The 25000-nt window shown below is 39.5% G+C and overlaps 2 protein-coding genes across 6 annotated transcripts in view; both read right to left on the bottom strand.

Annotated features, from left to right (window-relative positions):
* Positions 1–521, bottom strand: part of LOC138044497 (uncharacterized) — a 14248-nt gene extending 13727 nt beyond the window's left edge. The window contains exon 1 of the mRNA XM_068891002.1: positions 70–521. Coding sequence (XP_068747103.1) covers positions 70–142 — 73 coding nt within the window. The 5' untranslated portion in view covers positions 143–521. The remainder of the gene's footprint in view (positions 1–69) is intronic.
* Positions 522–861: 340 nt separating this feature from the next.
* LOC138045623 (glutamate receptor ionotropic, NMDA 2A-like) overlaps positions 862–25000 on the bottom strand; it is a 26111-nt gene continuing 1972 nt past the window's right edge. For 2 of the 5 annotated variants that reach the window (XM_068892184.1, XM_068892186.1), the window contains 5 exons: positions 19499–19673; positions 10887–11491; positions 9478–10528; positions 6460–6623; positions 862–3861 (listed from right to left, as the gene is read on the bottom strand). In XM_068892184.1, the coding sequence (XP_068748285.1) occupies positions 3408–3861; positions 6460–6623; positions 9478–10528; positions 10887–11491; positions 19499–19552 (2328 nt within the window). In that variant the 5' untranslated portion in view covers positions 19553–19673 and the 3' untranslated portion in view covers positions 862–3407. Of the gene's footprint in view, positions 3862–6459; positions 6624–9477; positions 10529–10886; positions 11492–12654; positions 12697–12885; positions 13795–19498; positions 19674–25000 lie in introns of those variants that run through there. The other 3 variants (XM_068892183.1, XM_068892187.1, XM_068892188.1) reach the window with 3 other exon arrangements.

Here is a 25000-nt window from a genome sequence, read left to right as displayed (position 1 = left end):
TGAAATTTTCAGTTTCGTTGAAATTCATGTAACGGTAAAGTCATTAAACAAGTTTTTGTATTCTCTTACCTGGCAAAGCTGACACCGTGAACAGATAAACAAGCACTAACCACACAGAGAAATGAACTGTTAGCGAAGACATCACTTGGAAATTTTCTCGCTAAATTGTGAGAATCCTTAAGCTCTGATTAATGAGGTTGAGTAAAATCTTGCTGCTTTTAAACGCGTCCCATTTCCTGTGAGGCGCAGATTTGACGATTAATGTCTTCTTAAGGGGGAATTTTAAGTCGGGATTTGAAGTCTGTGCTACCTGCTAAGCACATGGCAACAAAGGCCAGCAGTGTTTGGTTCATTTGACGTGATTTTGACGCTTGGGTAAACAGACATATATAACCTGCCCGCTACTCTCTATCAAAACTACGCGGCTGAACGTGATGGAAATAGTAATAATCTCGTTGCAAAATCATGTTCACTTGATCAGCGACATAATAGAAACGAGACAATCCAACGGTTTCAGGAAAGCCTCGATCTCTCGCCCCAATTTTCTCTTCTTTCTTCAACACATGCAGGCTAAATCTTACATTCCCAGGGAAAATACTCTCGGCGGAGAAAAGCCCTGGGAACGAGGTTGGGTCTGTCAGTCCCAAAAGGGAAACGAGGATCTCTTACGGTTTTGCACTCTTGCAGTTTCATTTATTCCCTTCTCAAATTATCCGCCGAGTTATAATTGAACGTGCACTTGTGTCATAGGCAGCATTCCTCTTTCTAAAGCATTCTGTCCTTTCTGGGTTTCATGAAGAAAAGTGGTTTGCTGAATTTAGTTTTAAAAGAAAATATTGCCAAATTCATAGGAATGAAAAAATCACATTGTGTAAAGTCAGGAGTCCGTAAGGAGTTCTTGATAGATTTATCTTTTCTTGGTGTGTACCAACATTACGCCTCTCTTCTTTTTATTTTTCTCTTTGACTTACTTTTTCTCAGTAGAGTCTTCCTTCTATTTTAATGTACATTTAAAATTTACTTTAAGAGCAATTTCAGTTTCCTAACATACCCCTACTTACAATCAGCAACGTCACCTTCCCCTAATTATGAATATTGAATACTAAATCGGATCAGTTTGTTCGCAATGAGGAAGTGAAATGTGGAAATGAGACTGATTAGAAGTCGACTGCGCTGGTGCAGAAATGTTTGCAGATTAGATGATGACAAACCAGTAAATGTGTCCTGTACGGCGAACTGACTCAGGGAACTAGACCTGTCGGCCGACCAAAACAATTGCAAAAAATGACTTGAAGAGTGCTCGTGTGCTAAGTCAATGGGACACTGTTGAGTAAGATAGACAAGGATGGAGAAAAAAAAGGAAAGGAAAGGAACTTTATTTAAGTGTCTAATCTTTTAGCGCTGTAGAGCACTAATCGTGGACACTGTAAATTGAAATTAACAAGTTAACGCAAATCAAATGAAATGTTGGTTTTTGAGGAGAGGGGAAAACCGGAGTACCCGGAGAAAAACCTTTCGGTGCAGAGTAGAGAACCAACAAACTCAACCCACATATGACGCCGAGTCTGGGAATCGAACCCGGGCCACATTGGTGGGAGACGAGTGCTCTCGCCACTGCGCCATCCCTGCACCCACAAAGAGAGCTGAGAGCTGATACGTAACACGTGTGACCGTCACAATAACAAAATGATACAACGAGAAAAGGAGAATGAAAAGAGGAGAAAAGAGGAAACAAGCTGTGTAATAACCGTAAGCGGCTCACAAGGCTGTAATCAAACCCTATGCTTTTCGAGTTTTGGGGCTTGGCTTCCTTTTTACCAAAGTGGACGAAACTCATAAATTAACTGATCTTAGGCAAACAGTGGTTTACCCACGCGTAACGTCGGCTTATGGCACCAGTTTAAGTTTTCCCGCTCCGGGTGAACGCTGCATACTTTGGGCTTGGAGTTTTACTGAATTGGATCGTTCCCTTACAGACTCTGCGAAAAAAGTCCAATTTTGTTTTTCAAGAAATTGGAACGACAAATTGTTTGGACCGTGCCTTACGAAATATCAAAACAAGAGAAAATATATCCTAACATGGTCTAAATGACTTTCTCAAAGTCCCATAAATTTCAAATTCCCACTCAGTGACGGCTGGTTGGGTCAATTTAAATAGCACTGGGAAAAACAATTCAAGTAATCCTCACTTGCTTTTAGGATCTATACAATATGTTTGAAAAGAAACAAAAATGCAAAGGATCGTGTTGGTGAAAAGAAATCCTTGCGAATACCAATCTTAAAGTGCTACTATGATCAAATTTTTATCCCTTGATTTTTTAGGTTTATCATATACAATTCCAGGAAAGATCAAAAACGCCGTTTACCGTTTGGAAATATCTGCATTGGTTCCGGAGATATTTAAATTTGAAAAATGTGTAAAGTATGCAAATTATAGGACTGATGACGTCATTCCCTCAATCCAATACAGCATCAAGTATATAAATAGAGCTATCTCGGTTAATTTGCAACAGAGACCATTGACACTTGGTAGGCTAAAACTTCTACAGGCAACACAGCTTCAGCTATAAAGATATTGCTTCTCATGGCAACTCACTCTTTTCCAGTCCCCTCCAACCGGATTTCAAGCTAGAAAAATGAGTTAAACAGCCACAAACTCGACCTAACATATTTATATGCTTGCAGGATCATGCAGATGAGGCACTATTGGCAAATGTCAAAATAGAACGCCAAAGGTGGCCAGCAAAGCCTTTAACATCAGGGAGGTCTGGAACCCAGTGTGTTGCCATGGTAACAAAACTGGTACGCTCATATTGTGGAGCACATCTGCTAGAATCTTTCTGCCAAGAATCAAGTATTTCTCATTCAAATTGGCCGATATAACATTTTTCATCATATTTGATCAAAATTTGGCTGAGTTTATGACGTCACCACTTGGCTAATTAATTTGCATATTTTAAAAACTTGAATATATATGGATCAAAATGAGAAATTTGAAAATTGCAAACAGCATTCTTCTCGTATAGACCACATGGTTATGTCTTAAAATGGCTTAGATAGGATAGATGCGAATTTCGTCATAGTAGCACTTAAAAATAAAAACAAAAAGACATTTCAAAATAGTAAACAGCATTCTTCTCGTGTAGACTACATGTTTATGTCTTAAAATGGCTTAGATAGGAAAGATGCGAATTTCGTCACAGTAGCACCTAAATAAATTCATAATTAAAAGAAATTGCCTTACTCCTGAGAAATAAAGTGTAAAGCGGGTTAATTGACAAGTAAGAAAAAGAAGAAGAAGAATTACAACAATTTACCATCAGAACGCAATGGAAGTTGTGTGTTTGATGGGTTTTTGTTTGTACAAAACCATCATTAGCTTTAACTATAGTCGCGGCTTTAACTATCTAATCGTTTAAAATAATACTAGTCATTGTTGATACTCTGGGCAATTTAGCCGCATTTAAATCAGTTTCATTCTGTTGTGGGCTAAAACTACGCTTAGCGCGCGTAATTCTGCGATAGAAGAAAACCTCTAATAATAGAATAAGGAAACAGCCCACAGTTATCATAGCTGTATTGAACAAAAAGCCTTCAAATTCATCAAGTCCCATGCGATGCGCAACGACAGATTGTTGTGAGGTTTTACATCTTGATGTTGTCCATTTATTGAATATTTCAGTGATGGTGTCTTGGGCCTTCAGTTTGTGAATGGCTCGTGAGATCGAGGCTGTCCATGATGAATTTTTCTGCAATGCAAAAGCCAAGCCTGCTAACTCAAAACCGATTCCGTCTTCTTTAAGAGTGCAGTTGGGATCGTCGTAACCTGTACTTGATTCTGAGATGAATGCTGTAAGCTCGCTGTAAAAAAGGGAAAAAAAGTATTATTTTTGAACAATTGTTTCAAACTACTACCAGGTGAAGACGTCTGATGCGAGAGAGAAATAGACGCCTTGGGAAGCGACTTCTCTCCAGTCACCACTCTTTCATTTTCCACTCTCTCCAGACCTTTTCGTGGAAGGCTTCTCGTTCTTCGCTAGGATACGAATTTTGCGCACTCCAGAGATAATTTTCAAGAAAGGTTAACATTAGAACCTTCCGAAGATTATCCGTGTTGTACGGTATCAACATTCCATTCCCTTCATTTAGTCTTCGTTTGTCTCTTTCTTTCAAGTGTACGAAAAGAGACCGAACAAATGAGGTGCGCGTACCCTGATGTTACGCTAGGAGTTGGTTCACATGAACCATGCAAGCATGCGCACAAGGAACCTACGCAACGTCAGCAGAATCTTGAGTTTTTGCTAAAACAATAAACACAAATTAATGACAAGTTAACGAGCCTTCTTTTGTTGCTTCTGCTTATTCTTCCGTCGTTATTGAGTACCAGGCTTATAGGCAGCTTATAATAGGGAGCTTAAGCAAGGAAGACGGCTACTAGATCACCACAAAACAATAGGTTTGATTAGCAAAAAGAATAGCTCTGCATGGTCACCTCGTGTCTTTCACCTTTTGCTTAACCTCCCTAATTTTAAAGCAGAACGACGACAATCTAAAAATGCAACTCTTTGCGATTCTTCTCAGTCGTTCGACGTGGAAAGTGTGCACCACCATTTCTTCATCAGGTACTCACTTCCTCTACTATCACACTAATACACTAAAGATGTTCTCAGTTTTAATTAAACGCAAACGATAACAATTCATCTTGTTTGCCTTGCCCTTCACTTGATTTTCACGTGGTTCCTGGAAAACAACTGGCAACTGAAGTAGTGTTTACAAGATACTGGGGCGAATTTTGCACCGGCGTACATGTATTTTCACCCGGGTTCCCTCTCGTGGTACTGTATTATTCGTTTATGTCATACAGGAGCGACTCATACCGGCGTGACTTCACCCTGGTACGAAATCCCGCAATAGAGATCAACCATTCTTGTTGGTATGAACTTGACCTCTCAGTAGACTAGAACGGGTAGCGCATGCGTTAATGACCGCCATATTTGTGTTTTCGATTCACACATGTATTTACTTAACGTCAAGAGTACTATCATGTAAACACAATATGAAATCACGAAGGCATCATTTCAAGACGAAACGAAATCAAGTTGTCATCCATCCACACCCACGTGACCTCAAATTTGGTTATCTCACATCGTTGTAAAGTTATGCACCTATCAATGTTAAGCCCCAGGAAGGGGGGGTCGGGCTACACGGGAATTTGATCGTGAGGTCTGTCCCCAGGATAGGGATTTTGATCGTATGTGACGTCCCCAGGCTAGCGATTTTGATCGTACAAAGGACATTTTACCACCTTCACTTGCCGCCGGGTAGACATTTTGACCAATTATTTTGTCCCAGGGTGGGGAATTTGAATTATTTTAAATGAAAATGCCAAAATCCCCACCCCATGCCCGACCCCCCCTCCCTGGGACTTAACATTGATAGGTGCATTATGAGCATGACGTGCATGTATCAAAATTTAAACGGCACGTACGCCCCGTGCAGGGCCATTTTTTTAAAGTAAACTCCCTGATAACAATGAAACTGTTCAGAGTTGCTTTCTGTTTTTCTTCCTTGAGGTAATTCCCATTGAAATGACGTTCTATCAAGATTTTTGTCAAACTTGGCTCAATTGATATTCATACATACGACATTTAAAAAATGCAATAACAAGATGGGGTCACCGTGCTTGCTTTCGTGCTGCATGCCTTTATTCTAAGTGTTTTTTTTTTTCCGAATTACGCGAGAAGAGTTCAAAACTTGATCAACCGGAAAATTTGTTGTTATACAGCAAAAGCTACTAAATATTACTGAAAACTTGAGACTACTTGTTTGTCCGGGATATAATCTTTTTGTACAGTCATTCTAATTGCTCTATCTTGCAAAGAAACGTAAGAAAATTGGACCGCTACAGTCATCACCTTGCACTCAGTCGTCTGGCTCCAAATGCAGTTTAACGTCATTTATAAGTAAATACCATAACTTGTACAATCAAACTACTTTTCTCCTTAAAATATGTTTTCCGTGTACCTATTACGAGTAAATAAAACCATTAAAATGGGGAACACCATGCTCGTTTCTTCGTAACACGACGACAAAAGAACGGCAAAGGGGTAATTTCGACTTCAAAATGATCATTTTCCGCGAAAGCACTGGGGCGAGTTCCAAAACAACAACTTCTTAACCGAAAGCAGTTATCGTGATTTTGCTAAAAGCTTTTGAACAGCAATAGCGGCCTTTGTTGTCTCTCTCCAGATGACCGGCAAGAAACGCCGCCATCTTAATTCGAAGTCGCAATGTTATGCGAAGTATGAGATGCGCGGTGTAAAGTTAATTCAGCCTTTTTACAAAATCTGCTGGTATGAATTAAATTTTGGTTCACATTGAAAGTGGCAATTGTTACCCTAACCAAACAACATTTACTTGGAACTTCTTTGTAAATAGTGAATAGTGTAGTAACAGTACCCTGATATGACTTTTTTCACTCCATCCGGGAAATAATCCACGCTGTGTTTTTTCATGTTCTCGTATATCTTTCTTAGTCTGGAATTCTGGCTATTTCTAAAGAAGTCCTCAATGCTGGTGTCTTTTAATGTTCCAAATGTGAATCCCTCTGGGGGGTCGACCAACTACAACAGAAAAGAAAAGAAAAGAAAAGGAGCCATTGTGCAGTTGCTTGATCAACAAGCTGGCTTGCAAATGTATGGCAAAGACGTCGCTGGCGATCTTGTTTCTATCAGGTAAACAAAGGCTTTCTTTCGATGCTTGTTAGTTTCTTTCAGAACATGGATAACTGCAACCTCGGTCCCATGCATGGCTCGGCAACTAAGCACATTTTGTTTTGCCTCCTCGTCATGCGCCGATCAACTCGAAACTTCAACATCCCCCCGCCCGGGCATTTGAACTTTTGAAGATTGGATCGTTCAAATTCCCGCCCCCTCGGCCCAAAATAGTGTTCAAATGTCCTACCCTATCGTTGGATTTGTCTGTCATACCCTACTAAAGAACAATCGTCGTCGGCTCCTGTGGTCTAAATAAAGCTTGTGTATAACATGCTAACACATGTTTCGTGACCCTTTATATGATGGTGCCGTTTTTACCAGACTTGAGCTACTACAAAAACACAATTTTAATATTGAAACTATTAAAAGTGACTTGAAAATTGAATTGATTAAGTCGGACAATGTCAATAAGCAAGTATAAGCTGCTCTAACCCCGAAACACGGCAAAGGTTGTTTAAGGAGGGAACTGTGTACTTATCAACAACAGAGCCTAGAGAGTTTACGACTGCATGTATTTTAAATTGTTCAGTGTCGGTTGATTACTTCTAACAGAAACTTACAGCATTGAGAGCTTTAACAATGAAATGGAGGGTGTGAAAACGTACCATATTGTATTCACTCTATAGTATGACAAAGACGAATTACGCAGCCAAAATTCCTTTGCAGACAGCTTTTGAAGATCTTTTTTGTAAGCCAATCGCTCACAAATGCTATATCTCTTCCTTTAAACTCTTCCATTTTGTCCAAACAAGTGTTTTATACCTGTCAGCGACTTCGGCGCCCGAAAAAAAAATTGCTGACACTTCTGGTTCAATTTTCCCCACCCCACTCCCCGGGCAAAGAAGACAGTCTGTTGAAGTTTCGATTTGATCGGCGCATTAATGGAATGGTTGTTAACAATAAAAATTAATATATTGATATTACAAAGCGAAAAAAGACAAAAGTGAAATTTGAATTGAAAGGGAAATTTAACAAATGCGTAAGAAATTTGCTTTCCCCCAAAGAAGGAAAAACAAATATGAGGGATCACTATTGAAGGCGCATAGCCTTCGGTCATAGTAATAAGAAGATTCAAAGGATCAAACACTCGTTATCAGGTGCAGGGATGGCGCAGTGGTGAGAGCACTCGCCTCCCAACAATGTGGCCCGGGCTCGATTCCCAGACTCGGCGTCACGTGTGGGTTGCGTTTGTTGGTTCTCTTCTCTGCACCGAGAGGTTTTTCTCCGGGTCTCCGGTTTTCCCCTCTCCTCAAAATCCAACATTTGACTTGATTTAGGTTGATTGTTAATGTCAGTTTACCGTGTCGCCAATTAGTTCTCCAGCGCTAGAACGACTAGACACTTAAATAAAGATCCTTTCCTTTCCTTTGCCTTGAGATAACCCGACCTCGTTACCAGGATCTCACTTCTCTGCGTCCTTTGTCGTTGAGAAAGACCCTGGTTCAGGTTGGTCACGTGCTTCCCAAAATCTGGGAGATAAACCAAATATGTGTTAGGGGAGGGGAGGGGAGGCAAGGCAATGTAGGCCTTGTCATCATTGCTTTTGAGGGAATGTCAGCACGCATTTGATTTTGTGGTCAGACGAGCATCGACAAAACGTTTCACAGCAAGGTGTTATACGTACTACACATTGACTCGACGTCAGAGGCAAAAGGTTGTTGTCAAATCCATCAGACGCAACAGAAAATACACTCGCGTCGTTCGAATTTTCACCGGTGTCGGCCGTGTGAAGGTCTGGATTCAAGCTCAAGTGAGCAGTCGATGAAGAATGCTAATAGTTTTTACCGTACAAGAAAACAAGCGAAACGTTTATCCATGGGAAACAAACATGTTCATGCAGCGATGCGTTCGATTGTGAAATCCGGATTTAGATCTTAAATTCTTGACCTTCGGCGACAAAATCCGTTTTCAGACTTTGCGTTTGATTGGAAATCCTAAAATCCAGATTTTAAGATCTAATTTCGGATTTCTCAATCGAACGCACCCTGTATGAACATGTGCAGGTATTATATTTTGTTTTTTTGATTTCAAACGTTAAACAAAGTGATTCCTAAGTCGCAAACTTGTACAGCGAGTAGACAGTTTTGACTTATTTATATTTCAACAATCAACTGCGTGTAAATTGTTGTTGTAGAGAGTAAAGATAGTTTTACAACTGAAGTTCCCCCCACACTGTACACAGCTTAGCGTTTAGTTTATAACACAAATCGTGAAGTATATTTTTAGCGCCGGTAAAATAAAAGAGACATTTTATCAAGCAAACGTAGTGTTTGCTCAGTTCGGTGTATTGTTTTGTAACAGTGTATGTTCTGTAGAAGCAACATTAGCAACTAACGAATTCGAAATCAATTATTTTTGTGAAAGTCAGTTGCCACTAAATCGCCGCTGCTCGACATCAGAGGTCTTGACCGCTTTTGTGGGAATTCAGCTCCTGTGGGAATACATCATCAGCTCTTTTGCCTTTTTTCAAAATGTAAGGTAACATTATTTACTTTAAAAAATGTCGTCAACGAATACGCTATCGCCCAGCTGCGAGATTAAAATATAACGAAAACTCTACCCTTGTGGGAAAATGTTTGTCGGAGTGCCACGTAACCAGCCTGAACCACGGTCTGCCTTCTCAACGACAAAGGAGGCACATAAGAGAGGCCCTGGGAACGAGGTTGGAGATAACCCTGTCGTTTCTCTTTACAAGACTTACCTTTGGGTCTCCGATTCCTGACACGACATTGACCTCATCCACAGTAATAAGAGAAGCAAGTAAGTTTGCAGTGTATGAGCTCACTAGAATCAGACCCGCGAAGTTCGCTACCAACATTACAAAGGAAACTGAAAATGATTTGGCTTGAACTTTCGTGAGCGGCACCTGGAATATATTTCCATAAACGTACATTATAAATTCAAAGGGTAGAAGATGAGAACTTTTATGGTTTCTATAATATGATTTCTCAATCAACCATACAGACACCACGACAGTAAAAAATGCCGCTAAGCACGAAAACCAGAGATCTGTACTAAACGAGCTCATCAGTCTCATATCACTTATTGATTCCGCGAAATTTTCATTCTTTGATTTTGTTTTCTTGACGAGAAATATCAAGCCTGTGCCCATGTATGGAGTCGTGAAGTCGACGTAAGTTGAGCGTCCTTCGGTAATCGTTATAAACCCGAGCGCAAGATCGGCCGATCCTCGGGAAACATCGCCAATCATCCCGTTCATTTGATTGGTTTCTGGATCCACCGATCCATATTTCCCGTCGGCAACTAAATAAAGATCGAATGTAAACTTTTCCATTTCTTTTAGAATAATTAAAATGTCTATCATTGCGCCGTAACAACACTGCATTATTTTGGAATCGATCTTTGATGCCCTCATTTTATCTTCATCGCCACCCAATAGATCTTTATCACGCGATATGTACTTTTCACACGGAACTGAACCAGATGGACAGCTAGTGCCCAGCCTACTACTGTAGTCCACCCCATGAACAACTGTAAAGGGCGCATGATCGATAGAAACTATTCTCAAGTGACGAGGCCTCGGAAGGTCCTTTGGCAGGAAAGGCTCAAATATACGAGGGCCACTGCCTTGGTTCCACTGTGGGTAATCATGTCCCATGACGCACCAATGTAACCCTCCTTCAGGTGCCCTCATTGCTTTGACGATAGTGAATTGAAAAGCAATTCGCTCTCCGTGTGAACAGAACTGAACGGGTCCAGTTTCTCCAGGGAAACTCTGATTTATAATTTCCCTGTGAAGATTCAATTTATCATTAGTGATTAATGGGAAGAGGTCTCGCTTCTGGAATAATTTACCTATTTGTCGTTGAGAAAGGACAAGTTGGTCCCGCCTAGCTACAGAATCGTATTCAGGGTGGCATGTTAGGCGCTAGGCTTGTTTTTTATCCCGCGCGGCCGCAAGTAATTGACAAAGACACATTTATTCTAAGAGAGCTGAGTTATTGAGTGATTAGGCCACATACCTTAGCATAATGTAAGCTCTTAGGTTGGGAACAAGTTAAAATTAGTGAAGCCTTATGTTATCCCGGCATCAAACCACAAGGACTGAGGAGAAGCACTAGTAGTATAGCCTTCATTACTTTCTCTCACCTGTAAAGGCGTCTTTTAAAAGCATTAAAATGGTTTCCTTCTAAGCACTTCGGTTTTGAACAATGAGATGAACTGTCAAGAGAGTGCTTCAAGCCATTGGCAAGTAGCCTCACACAATCCTTTAACAATCCTCTGTACAGCTTTAACATCCCGTTTTTCTTAGTTTCTTGAGTTTTAAGAATCCCAATTGATCCCTCAGGGAAGTCTTTGGCTTCTGCACCAACAGCTTTATCGGTAAATACCCACACAAAATCTTGGTAGTGTATTTTAAAATTAAGGGTTCTAACCATCGACAGTATTTCAACGCTCTCGTTACTTTTGCAGTGGACGACAATCAAGTGGATGTCGCCTGCGTGAATGTCTTCTAAATGAGCGCTAAACTCTTCCACTGAAATACCTGAGTTGAGAACTAAGCACCGAGGTGATTTTCCCTGTGATCCATCACTTGATATGTACTGAGAAAGGTGCCAGAGAAAAGGGTCTTCCAGAGATGATTCGGTTGTAATGCAAGCGAATCTGCTTTCCTCGAACTCCATTATTAAGTCGGTGAGAACTCTGGCCTGTAAGTCCTCCGTGGGCAGCATTGATGCATACATTGCTCTTTCCTTGAAAAATATCAACAACAAAAAAACAGAATGTTTGTTTCAATCAATAAAAGTAATGATGATGATGATGATGATGATGATAGAGTTCATGGCGTATCTTTTTTATCCCCTGCCGTATTAGAATATTCGGAAGCTCTTACCGATTTGCAAAAGTACAATTGTGGAAAAAACTTTCAATTCATCTACAGTCTTGGTCAAAAGGCTTGAGAAGACCTTCCCATTTCCCGCCATCGTTTGTGGCAGATTACGCCTAAGTTTGGTCCCCACCCACAACTACAGGTTTCCGTATTTTCTCTTCCCCCCCCCCCCCCCCCTCCCCTGAACAATTTTGAAGACTATACTTTTGGAGGGTAGGTTAGGGGGAATCAATAGAATTATCCTTTTCTTTTAAAAAGAGCCCCATATGTTTTGATACACTTTATCCCACTGTCATCATTGTAGGTGACAGAGGGAACAAGAATCATTCGGTAAAACAATACCTTTATACTGTTCTGTTAAAACAAGTTACTGAAAAGAAGAGGAAAAGGAAGCAAAGAAACGAACCACGTTGTACTGAACGACCGAAAATCATAATGCATAATCAACTGAATAACTTCAAAGTTCTGTCTTCCCTTTGTCGTGATAACTGCAAATGGAAGCCATTTTGATTAAGATCAAGCTCAAACCCGCCAATGGAAAGAATAATTTACAAAGTGTCGCGACAAAAGTATTGATCAGAACACGTTTTCCATACAAGCATTGTTTGAGGAGAAAGCTGTCCATGTAATGCTTTTAGTGGTAATCATTCGTCTTCGAAAATGGAAATTTCTCGGACTGAAACTGTTACGCAAGCAGGCCTCTAGCTTTTAACGAGGAAGTCGTTTGCTTATTTTAAAATGCTCTTTTCTTTGCATTGGTTTCTGCTGGCATATCCGTTTTGCCCCGTAGCGTTTGCTTTTCTTTCTGTGAAGCAAAATAAAGCCGGTGCATCAATGTACTTGCAAATTTCCCTCCAAAGGAAATTTTTATCTACACGATAGTTAGTCGAGAATCGAAAGTCGATTTGAAAGTTAAACTGAAAAACAGCAATTCGTAATCAAATGTTATCATCGGCTTGAGGTCCCAAACCAATATGGTATGATATTCCCTGCCTGTCTAACCCCGTATAATCCGTTGTATTCTACCTGATGACCTTGCGCCTGTACGATTTGATCCTCAGTAGTTGTTTCGACAAGTTGCAAACTAGCACTGGTGTGCTATACAATAAGTGAATTCAAATAAGTGTTTACACATAAAGCTTCGTCAAATATTTACACGTTCCATTATCACGCATGTACCAACTGGCGTTATCAAACATTTTAGTGCTGAATTATGTATACTGCTTTCATTTGGAGAGGACTACTTGAATATCTTACCTGGTGCATGCTATAGACGACTTCCCTTAAACTTTGAAGTCCAATTATAGGAACAATACTTTTGCTTAATGCATCTACCAGTATTTGGTTTTTGCGTGATGGAAGAAAACTAAGAACTAAGCTAACGTTTCTGACGATTATGTCTTCTTCGATTTTTCTCCAAAATGAATATGGCGTATCCTTTACTTTCCATTCCAATGTAATTCCTTCGACATTATGGAGAGACGAATCCATGATACTTTCCTTCAAAAAAACATCGAAAGCTGAATTCAAATCCTCGCTTTGGCCTTGCTCGAGAACGAAAGCAATTTTCACCGCAGAATGATTTGATACTGAAGTTGTTGTACAAAACTGGAAGTAACTTCCGACCATAAAGTGAAGAAAAAACAAGATGCTTTCCTTTTTCGGGAACGATTTCCAAAACATCGTTAACATACTTGATATTTCGCCCAGATAGTAATCAAACTTCTGCAATGACAGGTTGTTGATTCAGGCCTTGAATCTTCACGGTGACTCTGCATGGCCGACGAATTCAAGTCAAGTTTGTCAACGACTTTCGCAGTAATTTTCCGCTCTAGTTTCGGATTCAGTTTAAGTGACGCGCTTTTTGAAGCCTGCTGATCAACAACCTCCAGTATAAGTGACGTTGAATAACTTATCTTAATGTCAGCTCCTTAATTACTCGTGTAACTATATAAGCATGTTGAAAAGTTGGTCTTCAACTACCATCGCATTTTTCCTCCAAGACATATGAAATTCCCAATGTTCGACTCCCTTCTTTCTCGGCTTGGTTTATTTAAAGAATCTATTTAATGTTAAAGCTCTCTGCTTGTTTAATACCGCATTTTTCCTACTGTCGCCGGAGAACTGACGTATAACAACTTAGCGTGCACAATCAATCAAACTGCGTCAGATATTTTTTTCTCTTCAAATAATGCCAATTGACGTTTTTATGCCAGTCTCAGTCTTCGTTTCTCAAAAAGCATCAACTTCATGAACTTGGCAGAATAATAATTTGGGGGCCATAGCTGTTCGAAAGCGCTCACTAAGCGCTTGTCCGAAGCAGTAAGTGTAACGCAATAAAAACAGATCATTAAAATAAGCAATGATTGCTTACTCGCTGCAATCTCTCGAAGACCCCTTTTAAATAAAAGAACCCTTTGATTTATTGTCCATCAATGAATTGTCCTTTGGAGGCAAAACTCATATAAACCTAGTAGCCGATCTCTACAGTAACCACAGCACAGTGTACACCCATGTTCACATGAGGCTGTCATTTTTCCAAGAAGGAAAAGCAAAATTACTGTTATTTGCAAGAACATTCAATTTAAAATATTCCTCGTGCAGAGCGGAACTATAGTCTACACCCGGGTGGCAGATAAGAAAAGTCATCTCAAAATTATAATTTCCTGTAACGACCCTTGTGTTTGCACTTTTTGCTTAATTTTCGCATACTAATCAACTGCATACATCTATAAATAGGGCAACAAACAGGTTGTTGTCTTCTCAAGAAATTTCTAAGAAATAAATTCAATAGATTTCATTCCCGATATAATCAGGAAATAAATATTGTGACTAGGGCAAAAAGTGTTCGAAATATTAATGTTAGCAAAACACCTGGCGTCGCTCTCATACTTCAAATTTACAAATTAAAAATGCGGTTTTAGGCTAATTTGTTCCGGTGTTAAGATAGATAGATAGTTAGATAGATAGATAGATAGATAACATATTCTCTCCAACGAAGCAATATTTTTCCGCACTCTTGTAAACGTATATGCAACACAGCGTGGTTTTGTCCTCGGCGAGGCGTCATGTAGTGTTACCCGTGTGCAATAACCCAGTGTTTCCCTGCACCTTATTAATTTCCGACCAGTCTTTAATAGGCCCGGTTCAAACGTCGAACTTTTCATACGCCGAATCAAATTCCTATTTGGGTCGACTCAAATGAATTTAATTCGACGTTGAGTCAGACGTAGAATTAAATGGGTCGAATTAAACGTTACTCTTATGACGTTTTAAGTCCAACATGGCGGATGATGAGTCGAGGATCCGGCAGTCTCGATCATTTTACATGATATCTATGCTTGGCAGAATCAGAAGGCGCCGTCCGTCATGAACCTGGTGTCAAGACGGAGGCACGTTTTAAGTACTTGCATTCTTTTACTGCTGGCACTGATCCAACGAAACGATGTCGTAGAACCTATTCGCACGTGTCGGCGGCTGTTGAGAAACAGTGGATGGTGGCACACTGTTTGGAACGACTACTCGGAAGCCAGATTCAATAAAACATTCAGGGTAACACGAGGAACATTTCTATATATTTTGAGTCAAATCAGAAACCAACTGGAAAGGCAAACTGTAACAGAAGATCATATATTCCCAGAGTTTGCTTATACAGGTTAGGTACTGTAGGGGCGACTACTTTTACACCACTGCAGAAATGACAGGACTCAGGGTTTCAACCGTATGTACTATTGTACGAGAGGTTTCACAACCTATTATCGACTGTATGTGGGAAGAGAGTATTTCAAAGCACATGCCAAGATCTGAGGTTTTAAGAAGCAAATAAAGGACATAGATGAGCTATGGCAATTCCCCTACAGCTAGGCCGGTATTGATAGCTGTCATATTCCGATCAAGTGCCCCCCCGGGGAACTGCAATAAGGAATATCATAAGTTTAAAAATTTCCATTCGATAGTTCCTATGGCTATGGTTGACTACCAGTATAGATTTGTGTGGGCCAGTCGTGGCTTCCCTGGAAATTCGCATGACGCTATAATATTTAAGTCCACTGACCTATGGTTACGTATTCAAACATTGGACAATCCGTGGATGGTGTGGCGGTGCCACCCATGACAGTTGGGGACTCTACCTTTCCTTTGTGCACTTGGCTCATAAAGCCATATACGAATGCTGTTCTTACTCCACAACAGAGGCTTTAATTATAGATTGAGCCGAGTACATGTACGCATGGTAACTGAAGGCGCTTACGGGCAACTGAAAGGGAGGTGGAGGGTATTGTTGAGAAAGTGCAAGAGATGAGGTGCGCACAGCAACTCTTGCGTGCTTAATTCTTCACAATGTGTGCACTGACCGAGGGGACGCTGTATCGAAAAAGATTGATTTGACACTTGATTTAAACACTTGAAACAAGAAATACAAGTGATAGAAACCGACGTTTCGATGCATCTTGCGCCATTATCAAGGTTACAAAGATAAAATGCGGTTTGTGAAAAGGCTAAGTTGAAACGAATTTGCATAAAAGAGTGCCAAGCTAATTACGTGAATACTTTAGGACGAAGAGAATCCGACTGTACATTCAATGCTGGTTTAAGATATTGAATACACAACATTTCATTAAAAAGGCAGTCAAATTTGTTCGTGCATTTCTTGATTACATTGAAGCGTGCTAAGAAATTGTTCGGAACAGCAGTGTTATGTTCTTTGCAATAATGCCTTGATAATGGCGCAAGATGAACCGAAACGTCGGTTTGTATCACTTATATTTCTTGCTTCATGTATTTCTAAATCGTTTCTTATAAGATCTAAACACTCAAGCAAGAACTCGAGAGGAAGTAAGAAAGTTGCTGCAAGTGACGACCTGTTCAACTGTAAGACACTTCCAGTGAAGCACAAAAAGTAAGGAATGCCTTACGCAAGAAACTTTGGCTGGAGAAGAATACTGGAAACGTATTCATCACTCTTACCCAAGACTAGTTGCAAAAAGTTAGGGTTTGCCCTTTACAATGTACCTTGTGCGACAGTAGGGACGAGCTTCCACATCGACACTGAGTTTTGTTATAGAGGCTTTTATTGTGAAAACTCAAATTTGTGTTGCAAATAATGAAGCAACCAGGTACAACAGACAACAAGAAAACTGGCTAAACCCGAAATTAATTAACACTTTCCTTACTGTCACTGTTTTCCTCAAATTTTGATTGATCATTACTCAACACAACTTCATGCCGTCCAATTCAGATTACAATAATATTCGTGATTAAAAATTAAATAAGACAACCATTATGCATTCATCCAATATTGTTTCAGTCACTTGCATGATTACAGACCGAATTGGAATTAGTTCTTTTGACATTGTTAAGTTACAAACACGAAAAAAGAAAGGCTAAATTGGTAACTGTTTAGATTTTCTACAAGTTGTGGTGCATGGAAAAAGGACAAAGTGACTCTCAATGTCATGTCAAACTCTCTTTTGATTTCACAAGTAACCAAAAGACAATTTTAGAGGGGAGTCCTGTGGATGATCAGAGATCATCTGGGGCTTTTTTCTAGTTATCCCTTCAAATATATAATGATTTTCCATACTAAATTGAGTGAATCACTCAGCCTTCAACGCTACCTCACTCCTTTCAATCTGAATTGAATTATCTGGTAATCTGCTTTTAAAATAACAAATCTAAACAGGTAAATCTACAGACAGCCCTAACAGATAAGATAATGCTAAATGGGAAAGCAAAAAGGAAGCATTTAGTCTAACAACTGAATCATGCTGATGAACAACAGCAAGTTGTAGGAATGACCCTTAAACTGTTTTTTTTTTTTGTAATTTGCATTTTCGATCTTCGGCAATTTTAAAATGTCATTGTTCATAAAACTTTGTTCCACTGATGTTGATTATTTTTATAGTTGCATTTGGGTAAAGGTTAACAGAGAAAAGGGTCATTACACTTCCTCACTGTTTTTGTTGTAATTTTATCAGTATTTATTTGTTATAATTATATAACATATAAAATAGTAAAAGGTAAAAACTGTTAAAATGTTTGACTAAACGTTTTCGATCTTGCGATCATCTTCAGAGTGATTAATTTGCATAAACCAACTGCTTTATATTTGTGGTTACGTAATACCTGTTCCCATGGGGTATAGAGTAAGGTGGAATGACTGGACTTGTTTATTTAGGACTGGTTTGAAGCGAGCGATGTAAAATGCCTCTTTTATTTTTCTCTTTGTCCATGAGTGAGCCGAAGTCAAAACGTCCCATGTGAATTTGTGTTCGGGGTGTTTCTTTAGGTGTTTGGCCGGTTCCGATTGTTTGTTTATATCGGAATGTTCGTTGACACGTACTTCCAGATTGCGTGCCGTTTCACCAATGTAAGCTTGATTGCAAGTACACGTGCCTATGTATATTACGTGTGATGGATGAATGTTTTTGTCTTTGAGTTTGAAGAGAGTTTCGATCTTGCGTGTTTGCCACAAAATATGGAAGTTAAATGTCCATTTGGTGTATTTGTTAAGTTTTGTCAAGAATTTCTTACTTTCAAATTCATTTCTCCTACAAAATGGTAATTGAATACCGATTTTTGTTCTTTCATCAAACCAGTGAACAGGGATAATCATCTCATCATCTCTTGCCGTTGGGTTTTCAAAATCGTTAATAACCTCATTAACGAATTTGGCGGGATATCCAGATCGGATGAAAGATTGTTTGATAGCTTGTACTTCTTCTTGCCAATTGGTGGCTATTCGTTTTGCCCTGTGGAGTGCACCTGGGATAGTGTTGCGTTTCCATTTATGTGGGATGTGTATATGTGCCGATTTCCAGTGGACTTGTAGTTTCCCTGGTTTTTGGTGGACTTTAGTAATAAAATTTCCCTCTTGATGGGTAAAGGCGGTGTCCAGGAAGTGATCTGGGTTTTCTTCTACTGTAAACTTGATGTTTGGATGGTAACTGTTGAGATTTTCAAAAAGAATGTCCGGGGCATTGGCTTTCCTTTTTGTGCAACAGTCGTCTACATATCTGTTGTAGAAAGGAAGGTTTAAAGGTGTTACAACATCGGCTTCCAATTTTCACATGAAGATGTTTGCCAATGTGGGTGAAAGAGGGTTTCCCATGCTGCAGCCGTCTACTTGTTAGTACAGTTTCCCGTTGAAGGTGAAAGTGGTGCCTTTGGTGACTCTTTCCAGAAGCCTTTTGAAAATTGGCCTTGGTGCGATCTGGGGCAGTTTCTGTTGGTTCTAAATTTGATCGATGATATGGTTGATGGTTTCGTCCAAGGGGATTTCATTGAACAAGGATGTGACATCATAGGAGACAACAATTTCATCTTCTTCAATCGTTTGATCGTTGAGTTTATCCGCAAAATCAAGTGTGTTCTTAATCGTGTGATGATTCTCCGCGAGAGCGTAACCACAAATATAAAACAGTTGGTTTATGCAATTTAATCACTCTGAAGATGATCGCAAGATCGAAAACGTTTAGTCAAACATTTTAACAGTTTTTACCTTTTACTATTTTATAATTTTACCGGCGAAATGCATATATATATAACATAAATTTCTCTACATGTGATAATAAGTCCTGGGTAACATTTCCAGGAGCTACGATATATAGAAGAGGATGGGTTCATTTGACTATTACATCCTACATTGGAATTGGACTGTAACAAATAACCTGTAAAATTGACATTTCTTGTTCCCTGGATTGTGCCATTTCTGATCTCATCAGCTCAATTAACTCTTTAGTGGGATCATTCTTTACAACATCTTTCATAAGGTTAAGCACTTTTAAATTAGTACATGTACTAGCAACATCCTCTTTTTTGCTGATTTTCTTCTACCTTTGACCTTTTAGGAGCAAACATTTTTAATTTGTACCTGTTCTTGACTCTGTATATTCTTCATACCCTGGGGATGAATTTGCATCATCATTTTTACCCCTATCTACCCCCTCTGAAGATGAAGGTTCCACTGCATGCTCAGGCTGGCATGAATCCCTGGTCCGTACAACAGGAAAAAGCTGGTTAAACCACTTCCCTAATTCTCCTTCTACCTGAAAATATTCAATGCCAGTTGATGTTTTAATTGGACATCAGGGCTGCTTGTTACTGGGTTGCAAACCCAGTCGGAAATTAGGTAGATTTCCGTTTTTTTTTTTTTTAGTATTTTTTTCCGTGTCGGTAAAAGTCTTGCCTGTCACTCCCCTGGTAAGTGGTGTCTTTGTGCATAGAGCCTTCTGCGCGTATTTTCTTAGGATCGAGAGGGTAGTGGAACTGCGTAGATTTCTCTAGTGGACACAGTAGAATCATTAACTTAGCCTGCAATGGCGTCGAAAGTCATGTAACGCGAATGGCGTTTTCGTGGTTCCTTAAACAAAATATACCCGTATGGAGCTCAATAATGGAAAGTCAGTTGGGTAAACTACGCAGGCTGTGGAAACCAACACCTGGAGTCTCAAAAGCGACGAGTAATGGACTTCGACAACAATCTGTCGCCCGCCGAGCAGAAATCAGAGTGAGCTGCATTTATACAATAATAATTACCGAGCGCGCTGTTATGTAGAACACTGAAACCAAATGGAAAATTCTCTGGTAACTTGTGGGTTCAACAAAGACAGAGAACGAATCGAACACCTTAAGTGGATCTGTGATCAAATAGGAAGGGGTTTTTGCCTCAAATAGCAAATATGTTGTTTGTTTCAAAAAATTGTTCGCTGGAAAAGGTGGCCTTTATGAAATCATCATGTTTTATGATATGTGTGCTGGATAGTTTTTATGGCAATAGTAAAGCATTTTCTTGTTATTCAAGGAAAATGTTCTTCAGGAAAGGGTTTGAACCTGAAGTAATTTGACACGATTGAGTTTCTTGTCTTCACGCACGCAATGAAATAGTAAAAAAGTAAAAGTAAAGTGGTGCATTTATATAGCGCCTTTATCACAAACGTCTCAAAGGCGCTTTACAATGATCAACTTACCCCCAGCGGACTGGAAGCATATACAGGCGCAAATTGCAGCCGCTTCTAAGCAGTCCATGCATGCTGGTACTCAGTTTACCGACCTCGGAAGGATGGAAAGCTGAGTGAGCTTCAGCGGGAAAGAAGGTCGCAAAATATTCCACTCTCGGCAGAACCAGGAATGGAACCCGGGACCTTAGGGTTGGAAGGCAGAGATCTTACCACTGCGCCATTTTCGCCTCAAAGACCAAATATGTTGTTTGTTTCAAAAAATTGTTCGCTGGAAAAGGTGGCCTTTATGAATTCATCATGTTTTATAATATGCGAGCTTAACTGGATAGTTTTTATGGCAATAGTAAAGCATTTTCGTGTCAAAATGAGGTTAGCGTTTTTCTGTTGTGCTAACTTAATTAAATATAAATATACATTCTGCCTCGTGAGTTTGTTATTCTCGTTAACCAGCAATGGAAAGTCATTGCAACGCGAATGGCGTTTTAGTGCATCTTATGTTGTTTGTTTCAATAAAATGTTTCGGTGGAAAAGGATTCTGTGATATTTTCTGCCTTTGTGAATTATAATATCATGTTGTGTATTGAATTTTCGAGCTTAAGGTTGAAACGTGATACGGGAGGATATTTTTAGTATTGCTGTGTAAGCAGGAAAGGTTTCATGAAAATAAACAGGTCTGTTGGAAGCGTGCTTGAGTTTCAACAAAATGAGCCCCAAAATCAGCAAAAAATTGTGACGCCGGTGAATAATAAAGTAGCTGCTATTTCCAAAATGATGGAATTACCTGGTGATAAATAACCTCGTCTTGGAGAGTAAATTTTTGACTTTGCAGAAACAATGGTGGGCGATTGTGATCTTTGTTTTGACTTCGCTCATTTCATTGTCAAACTTTATAACACTTGACAGAAAAAGAAACTTACAAAAACCCGGTATCTTGCCATCATTTGACACAGATACTTCACTGTTTGGCGAGTAAACATGCCGTGGTAACTTAATCACGGCGGCGCCCGCTGAATTCTGGCCATGTCACTTTCGATTTTGCGATTTATTTGAACATAGCAAAAATCTCCCAAAATGTTTGTCGCTGATCGTAACTGTTTATATTATATATTCACGGTTCAAAATTAATGTTGTTTTCATGTCGTAAATATGTTATTCTCGAGCGATCGTCCTGGAAACTTCCTTCTGCTCTTTCTAAAAACTGTGTATCAATATTTATTTACTTGTGCATCAATATTTGTTTTTGCATAAAGCAAGCTAACAAAATCTGTACCTTGCTGAGTTCGCATTTGTTAGCGTTAATAGTATTTTCGGTCCGATACTTCTCTTTTATATTATTTCGGTCTCCCATCCAAACACTAACCCCGCCCGAGAGGGCTTAACTTCAGTGAACTTCGGCATTACAAAGCTTTTAGATGCTCAGAGGGCACGCTTAAACTTGTGGTGAAAAGAAGTTTATCAACATGTCAGCCCAGAAGCCAATGTTTCTCACTTCCCATTTATTTTCTTCAATCTTTCTGGGTTCAGTACTTTGCTAGTAACCACATGTCTTCTCAGACTATTTACCCAAAACTTCTACCATGGCACTACAATGATAGACAATACCAAAACGATATCGTGCACTGATAGAGCTACATATTACGCAAGGACAGGTCTGTTTCGTCGTACGAACGTGTGAGGAACTGTGAGCCAAAGGGCCTCGTCTGGTATGACTTCTTAATGACCCCCCAACTTGAAAAAAATTGTCTGGAACGGTGCACGTACCACAGGCAACCCAGTGTACCCTCACGGAGGGTCTAGTTTACATTTGCTTATACATTTTTTAAATTTAGTTCTGACCTGATTGACGTTAAAAGTAATCTGATTGTCACCCCTAGCTGATGCCCTACTTTTAAGCTGTTGCAAAATAGCCTCGTAAATAAATTTGCTCCATTTGTCTGTTTTTTTGTGTTGACAAAAATTAATTTTGTCTTAATTTATATCATTAACCACGATGTCAACTAAATCATGGGTACACAGTGTAGCTGCTTTTGACCAATTAATTTTTCGTCCAGGCTTTTTCTTGCTCTTGCCCTTCCTACAAAACAGAGCTTGTGCTTGTCCATCATCTTCTTCCACATCATCCCCATCACTGCTAAATATGTGTTGGACCTGCTACTAGATCTAAACGGATCCAAGGCAACTGGCGTGGACGGTATTCCCCCGAGGCTCCTGAAAGCGTCTGCTCCTGCTCTGGCGACCCCCTTGCCTCGTTTGTTAAATTATTGTCTCGAACAATCTTGTTGGGTTAGCGAGTGGAAATCTAGCAACATCAGTCCAGTTTTTAAAAAGGGATGTGAAGTTACCAAAGTTAATTATCTTCCCATCTCAATTCTACCCTGTGTATCTAAGATTTTTGAACGAATTATGTATAATCAACTGTATAACTACTTTATTTCACGCCGTCTTCTCTCCGACAGCCTGTCTGGCTTCTTAAAGGGGCATTCTTGTTGCAAGGCACTGCTGAAGATCACAGAGGACTGGAGAGAAGCATTAGATGAGAGACAAACAGTCTCTGCGGCGTCTATAGATCTGAGTAAGGCGTTTGACACTATATGCCACTGCCTCCTGATAAGAAAGTTAGCGGCATATGGGCTTCTGGACCACTCCATTCAACTGATTCGCTCTTACCTCATTAATCGTAAGCAACGAGTCAAGATAGAGAACGCTTATTCCAACTAGCGTGTAGTCCAATGTGGAGTCCCGCAAGGATCTCTTCTGGGACCGCTTTTGTTTAATATATATATTAATGACATAACCCGTATTACCAAGAATATGGAATTGAGGCTCTACGCAGATGACGCAACCGGTTATGCTGCTAGTAACTCACCCGCGACCTTGGAATTCTACATCAATAGTGACCTGGCGAGATTATCACATTGGCTTGAAGATAACTACCTCACCATATATGCCACTAAGACGCAGGCTATGATTGTTGGCAAATCCAACTATAATTATGAGCTCACTCTAAAGTCAAATAATATTCTGACTATCGATGAACTTAAGTTGCTGGGAGTGACGATTGACAATAAGCTCACCTTTTCTTCACATATTAAATTGGTTCTTAGTAAAATTCATGCAAAGATAGCCGCCTTGCGCAGAATCAGGAATTTTATTGATAGTGACACTGCGGTTAAACTATATAAGTCATACATTCTACCTCATTTTGACTATTGTAGTGCTCTTCTAATAGGAATTAATCAACCTTTATCTGATAAGTTAGAAAATGCCAATTATTACGTACTTAGAACTCTCTTCAATCTACCTAAGTCTATTAGTTACGAGCAGATCTTGTTGCAGTATAATTTAGATTCCATTAAGCATAGGCGCCTGGTCCAAGCTCTGACACTTGTATACAAAAGCTATCCCAATTATATAAGTAATATGTTTAGAATCAAAAACTGTGTTTACAATCTTCGCGGCAATGGTAGCAGACTCGATCAGCCGGCCCCTAATACTGGTTTTAAACACAGATCTTTTTCGTATATTGCATGCCGCCTCTGGAACAAGATACCTTTGCATGTTAGGGAGGCCCCAAATCTTAAGAATTTTATGGCCAAACTAAAGAAACTTAAGTTGAGCCAGGACGAGTGTCGTTGTAATTTCTGCTCTAATTAGATTCTATTATAAATTTATAGTATGGATAGGTAATTTTATTATAGATTCTTAGTCTAGTATTTTCTTAATCTATATACTAATGTAGATACACGTACATTTTTGTAACGAGTCTTTTTTAGGCTCATCAATGTCACGTGTTGAAATAAAGTTTTTTTCAGTTTTTTTTTTTCAGTTTTTTCAATCATCATCCAGATCTTCTGAAGCACTCCAAGTTCTACAGAAACTGCATTGGGTCAGTAACCTTAAATAATTTTTCTTGTGATTTTGTAGCCACATTTAAAGCCTAAGTTTTCTTCTTAAAAAAGCTGCAAATGGCTCATGTTTGGGCCAACAAACCATGCAAATCCCCACTGAGGGGTTTGAAAATGTTCACAGATGCCCCAACATGGGGTAGGGGGGAGTCAAAATTACACTTTCTCATGAAACAGTATAAACTTCAAAAACTCAACAGCAACAAAATGCTCACAGTACATGTACCGTGATTTAGAGACACAACATGCATAATCCACTCTCTGATACTCTGCCTTCTTTTACGATTATTCCGTTTGTTTATCATACGTAATATTTACTGATTCTTTAGTATTCACATGCAAAAAATATATTAAAACATACAAGCATGCACCACACACATATAGCAAATCACTAATGGTAGTACGGTACATTTACATTTCAAAGCTTCAATGTTCTTTGGAATATCAAAACAACTATGTCGTATAATTAGTTCTAGCTCGCTGCGCACACTTCATTTTGGTAAGTCACAG

This window comes from Montipora capricornis, chromosome 4, assembly GCF_036669925.1.
Source record: "Montipora capricornis isolate CH-2021 chromosome 4, ASM3666992v2, whole genome shotgun sequence".
NCBI classification, from domain to species: domain Eukaryota; kingdom Metazoa; phylum Cnidaria; class Anthozoa; order Scleractinia; family Acroporidae; genus Montipora; species Montipora capricornis.
This window is presented reverse-complemented; position numbering and strand designations above follow the sequence as displayed.